The sequence below is a fragment of the Purpureocillium takamizusanense genome, chromosome 11, assembly GCF_022605165.1.
Source record: "Purpureocillium takamizusanense chromosome 11, complete sequence".
Lineage (NCBI taxonomy): Eukaryota > Fungi > Ascomycota > Sordariomycetes > Hypocreales > Ophiocordycipitaceae > Purpureocillium > Purpureocillium takamizusanense.
In genome coordinates, this window is record NC_063078.1 from 143883 (window position 1) to 149937 (window position 6055).

Here is a 6055-nt window from a genome sequence, read left to right on the forward strand (position 1 = left end):
CGCGACGGAGGAGGGGAGAAGGGCGGGGGGGAGAGGCAGCCCCGACAAAAGCGATGCAAGATGCAGCCGCGGAGCTTACGGTGTGGATCATGACGAACACAACCTGGGAACGACAAGGCTTTTGTCTCCAGCGAGGCGCGATATACAGTACTTGGAGGTACGAGGCACGTGTGGATATTGCAGTACCTCGAGGTACTGACGGTCTTGGTGGTGCTCTGTGGCAGCGACAGTGCCAAGCACGAGCAAACAGCAGGTGCGACCAAGGCCAGCAGGCAACTAACTACCTACCTTGCCTCATCCGAGTTTGTTGTCATCATCCATCCGCCCGTCCGTCGTTCACGAGGGCGCCCATCAGGGCCTCGAGGTGCGCAAGCACGCAGAACATTTACATTACATACCTACATACTACAGAACCGCGCAGCGCAGTCCTCTGCCGTGCCGTGTACGATATGCATGCCCGTCTTTATGCAGCATCATCGGTCGAATGCGCCGCCATCGAAGCCCAGCCCGGGTCGGCCCTTAGTCAAACATATCCCGGCTACATGGATCGTGGACTGGACAGTCAGTGCACCTCGATGACCATCCGGCAGTCGTCGCATCACCATATGCCTCGCCCCATGTAGCAAGCAGCCCTGTTATGGCCAGTGCCCCATGGGCATCATTGTCGTCGCCGCCGCCGTCGTCGTCGTCGACGTCTCAAGTAGGCACACGCACTCGCCATGAATGGAAAACATGGCTTACTAGCATCGATCCGCCATTCCCTCCCCTCCCCCCACCTGAATCCAAGCCGCAGGTCGTGCCGCCGCCGCAGCCGCCGCCGCCCACCTGCCACCCGCCAGCCAGCCGCAAAAGGCCAACGCCATCTCGTCCATGCTGCCCTATCCCATGCCACTTGTCAAAGGACCTCGTCCATCCTTCCACAATTCAAGCTTTTGGCCGCTGCCTCTTGGGGTGGCCACCCATCCACCCCCCCGACTCATCATTACTCCCCGCCCCACAGCGCCCAACTGCGGCACACACAGACACACACACACGCCCCCCCCCTTTTCCCCCCGAATCTTCAATGCAACCCCCCCCCCCAGAGAGACACCCGGCCCAGCCAACCAGCCGGACGGAAACTGGACCCTCCCCGCCTCGCACCACCAGCGGCCCCCTCGACCGCATGCATCACGAAGCAGACGAGCAGCCCCGCCGCCGGCGAACGACCTGTCAGCGCTGACAAGAAACGCACCGCACCGCACCGCACTGCCGCAAAAAGGACACGAACCCGTCCCAACTGCCAATCCATCCATCCGCCTTGCACGGCGCTATAGCGCAGTAGGTACGCGCAATCCCGCACAATTGGCAAGGTTCGCCAGCATACTTTGTAGGTAGCAGTCCGTTATCCCCACTCCGCGACCTATCGACCGTGAGCAGCTTCCTACCTGCCTTGGTACCTTTCGTCCCCAGGACATGGAATGCGACCTGCTACATACAATGACTTCGCACAGCTCGCGCCCGACCCAAACTCACAGGCAGGAGCTCCCGTCGTCGCCGGCGGATCGGACGACGGGGCCATGTTTGAGCTTGGCATCGCAGCCGACAGACTGACATGACGCCGTCACTGTGAACTGATGGGGACGTGCGTGGACCCCTCCCCCCCCCCCCAAAAAAACAACCTTGGCTCGCTGCTACGGTACGTCCAGTACCTACTAACGTACAGTACGTGCGCACGTAGCGCCCACCCCCCGTCCCCGTCCCTTCCCCACGCGCGACGCAGCCGCCAAGGCCACAAACCAAGCGCCACGATCGCGCACCTTCACAACCACCACGCACGCATGCCTACTTGCACCCTCCGCGCAGCAGGGCTCAGCGTGAACCTTTGATGCGAACCCATTGAATATCCCGCCCGAGATGCGATGCCGCCCGGGCTGGATGCGCAGCCGAGGGGCAGACCCAAAACGGAACTTCCGTCTAGTCGGCGTTCCCCTTCACCCGTCCGCCTCGATTCTCCCTCGACCCGATGATGAGACATCACCCGTCCTTTAGACGCACCGGCAGCTTCTGCCCGTCATCGACCGCATCCGTCGAGCCTTCAGGCGTCCCTCGGCATCGTCGCACTCCCGCCTGCCTCGGCCTGCCGCGCTGCAATTTCAACCCAATTACGCGCGCAGCATGCACAATATACATGCGTGCTATCGCTACCTATACAGTGTACTTTGCTGGCCTCACCGTGCTGTGCTCTCCGCCCACGCCCACGCCCACGCCCACGCTCACGCTCAAGCTCGCTGCTTCCCCACGGGCACGCGACGCCGCCAAAGGCCAACCGGTGACATGCTTTTGCAGCCTGGTGCATTCGCCCTCCTCCTGGGCCAAACGAAAGAAGAAGAAGAAAAAAACTAGTACAACATAGCCTCTACAAAGGATACAATCGTGCTTCACCGTCGGGCCGTGGCGACAGCCGAGCGCCACCTCTCTCTCGTCCGACATGGAGCCCTGCCCACGTCGAGCCAAAAAGAAAATCACATGCGTCGACCGACTCCGACGCTCCCCGTCCCGGCTGCGTCACGTCCCGGCCGCGTTTCCCCCATGGTGGTATCGAGATTCATCCAGCCCACAGCCGTAGCCGATGCCCCCTTGCGACCCGGTCTCGCCAGACCCCCGGAATGCCTTGCCCACCGTCGACCCATCACACGTAGAACAAACAAGGCGCTCCTAGACGCCCCCCTCCCTCACCTCAGAACACCAAAAAGAGACGGGGCAGCAAAAGGGGGAGAAATTTCACGCCGTTCACCTAGTACGCCAATCTCCAGATAAACCAATTCCCCAAGGTCCGAGTTCGCCGAAGCTGTCCCAAAACGTCATCCATGATCATTGCCATATGCAGGCGGTCCGCCACGCTGTCCAACTGTGCTGTGCGGTCCTGTCGGGCCTGCGGACATGCTTCTTCTCGCCGCCTCTCTCGCCGGGAGCTTCAAGCATCCTTGCCTACCGGAGATCGATCATCGTCGTCCCCGTTTCGGTCCGGGTCCATTCTGTCGCCGCCGGCGTTTTCGTTGGACTTGGTTTCGCAGCCCTTGACGAGTCGATGCCTCTGTTTTCTCGTGGTTAGAAATGGATGAGCCCAAAAAGAGTGGCGCAAACAGATGGCTACAACGTACCTTGAGGGCGTCCTTGCGGGAGAAGCTCTTACTGCAGTAGTTGCAGGGAAACGGCTTCACCGCCAGGTGGATTCTCTTGTGCCGCTTGAGGTCGTGATTCCGGCTGAAAGACTGCGTGCACTGGTCGCACTTGAATGGCCGTTCGGACTGTGCCTGCGGCTGGTTATGATGACCGTACATCATGGGATGTGTTCCGTAGCCCGCCGGTATCCCCATGGCCGGAATCACCGACATCTGCCCGCCGGGCTGGTGTATGTTGGACATGACGGGGCCGTTCATGGACGGGGCCATGGGCTGATAGCCGTAGGGCGCCCTGCCATATGACGCTGGGGGCGGCGCCATGCTGTGATGCGGACCCGAGATGGAGCCCATGCGCGACCCGACGGTGCTCGTCGGCGAGGTGCCGTGCGGTGCGTACGAGGAAAAGCTTGACTGCTGGGGCGTCGACGAGGCGGCATAGTAGCTCGAGGTGCTCGGGGGGCGCGAGTACGAATAGGGGTCGACGGCTGCCGAGGCGCCAGAGGCGGCGGGAGGCTGCGTCGAGCTGTGCGCCGCCATCATGGCGTTGCTCTGAGGCCCGCCCTGACCCGGCGAGAGGTTGTGGTGGCCGTCCTGTCCGCCACCGCCGCCACCGCCTCCACTGGGGATCGGGGTGCTAAACGTCTGGTGGACGCCGTCGTAGGGTGGCGCGGGGAGCTCGTCTCCGCCCGTCGCGGGAGACTGGGAGCTGCGCTGAGCGCCGTAGCCGCCCATGCCTTGCGGCTGGCCGTACAGCGAGGCCCGCCCACCATACGGGGACTGTCCCAGTGGCTGCTGACCTTGCTGATGCTGCGAGGCGGAACTGACGCTGTAGGACGAGTTGCCTGGCGTCGGCCAGCTGCCCTGGGAGTGGCCATACGTGTACTGAAGGTTGCTCGAGTGAGCCTGGGATCCTTGCGAGCTCCCCGTGTTGACGCTTGACAGGCCTGGGCTCAGGCCGTCGCTGGCTCCTGGAGAAGACGATGTCAGAGAGCCGCCAGATGTGAAATCAAGCGGGGACTGGGGGCGGAGGGGTTCACGGTCTGAGAAGAGGCGAGCCATACGGGGAACATCTGAGGTTTGCGTCGGCGGCGGTAGGGAAAACGTGGGCAGCGTACCCGCCGCGGGACGCCGCGACGAAAAGCTCGTCATGTCCATCATGCCCGAATCTATACAGGAGTAGATGGAAATGCCACTCTTGTCGCTGCCTAGAAAGGGGGGGGGAAGGGGCGTCGCTAGCCGGACGGAGAGCGTTCTTTGTGTGTCCGGCGGCTCGTTTCGACGGGGAATAAGAGGAAACTTGTGACGGCCTGCACTCCGAGTCGTCGGGTCGACGAGACTGGGCCCTTTGAGAGGCAGGGAGCAGGTTCGGCGCCGGGAGAGGAGATGGGCTAGCTCGATGCTGTGTAGCACTGGCTGGAGGACAGCTGCTGTTTTTGGGGTCGAGGAAGCCGGCCGGGGGAGTGGAGGGGAGGCAGGTGCAGACAGACGTGAAAGGGGTCAGTCGGTCGGTCCTGGTCGCCTCTGGGATCTGAGGCGTCGCTGAGTGGTTGATAACGGCGGCTCGCCCCGGTTCGTGGTGCACCCTTGCCCTGGGTGTTTCTTTCTGTCACTTTCGTGCTCGTGCTGCACTGATGCCGCGCTCCAGGCGAGCTGAGCAGACACGTTCGCTAAGGGGGATGACGCCCGCCGTCGTGCAGGAAGTCTGGCGTTGAAGTCGCGGAAAGGTGGTCGCGACGCAGAGGGGGGAAATTATTCAGAAAAAATACTAAGTGGTTGACGTCTGAAGTCTAAGAGAAGAAGAGAAGGGAGTGGGGGAGAAATCGACCAGGCCGTTCGCGGTAGGTTGCTGTGCGTCCTGGTTTTGGGTATGGAGGCTTGCAGTATGTCTGCCGAGCGTTGTGGCTGCTCCGGAGTAGATGGGTTGCGGACGATGCCTCTTCCGGGAACGGCGTTTTGGGAGAAATTCCGCCGCGGTCGTGTCGCTCCCGGGTCTAAACGCCGCGGAACCCAGGAAAGAGAAAAAGGGTTCAAAAAGAGGTAGCAGACGGAAATGGAGGAAGAGGATGGAATGGGTTCAATGAACCAAATCCAAAAGAAGTATAAGGACGTACGTGGGCGTGCGTGCAGGAGGGGGGAAAACGCAGCCTAGACAGGCTCTTGGGCTTCCTCTCAACGCTGGTCCGGCCCAGTCCTGTCACCGGGCTCGACTCTGTCTCTAAACACAGCTCAGGCGACGGCTCGCGTCACTGGGCTACCGATGGGTTGGAGGGTACAGTAGTGTACCTCTTGTCGGGCTGGCCGTAGGTAGAGAAGGTCTCGAGTCGTCCAAAGTTTAAACACCGCGCGTCCACATTCACATCTGGCGCAGCTGATGCCCAAGCTGAATTGGCACGGTGTCCCGTCTGCTCGAGTCCGCCTGGCGATTCTCGTCGTCCTTGAGCCTTGCTTGCTCTGTTCGCCGGATTGTCGCGATGTCGGCGAGATGAATCAGTACGATGCGTGACTCAAGAGGATAAACGGCGCTTAAAGTTTGCTTTCGTCTGGAGTTGTAGGTTGTTGGGTGCTCCGCGCCAGAGTTGTAAGCTTCTGGCCGTCCGACGTCTTGTCTCTGTGTCTCGCCTCTGCGCGCGTCTGGCTTGCTGACGCCCGCGGTGTCCAAGACGGCTGTCTGACGACGAGAGGGGGGAAGGGGGGGGGGGCCACGGGGCGCGTTATGGGTGCAGGTGTGCGTGCGTGTGAAGCCTCTCGACATGTCTGTCGACCGGCAAGCAGCAAGACGCAATGTATATATCTTGTCCCCGTCACTTCCCACTTTTCGTGGCCCTCCCGGGGTCCTGGTCTCTGTCCCCTCTGGGGCACGACAATCCACGGCTAGCCTGCGCGCGACTTGGCAG

The 6055-nt window shown here is 61.6% G+C and overlaps 1 protein-coding gene across 1 annotated transcript; it reads right to left on the minus strand.

Moving 5' to 3' along the window:
• Positions 1-2953: 2953 nt before the first annotated feature.
• JDV02_009959 (uncharacterized protein) lies at positions 2954-4319 on the minus strand (the record flags this gene model as incomplete). Its single annotated transcript, XM_047991661.1, has 3 exons — positions 2954-3073; positions 3141-4129; positions 4223-4319. 3 exons carry the CDS (start codon positions 4317-4319, stop codon positions 2954-2956), a joined length of 1206 nt encoding a protein of 401 aa, XP_047847673.1.
• Positions 4320-6055: the final 1736 nt, after the last annotated feature.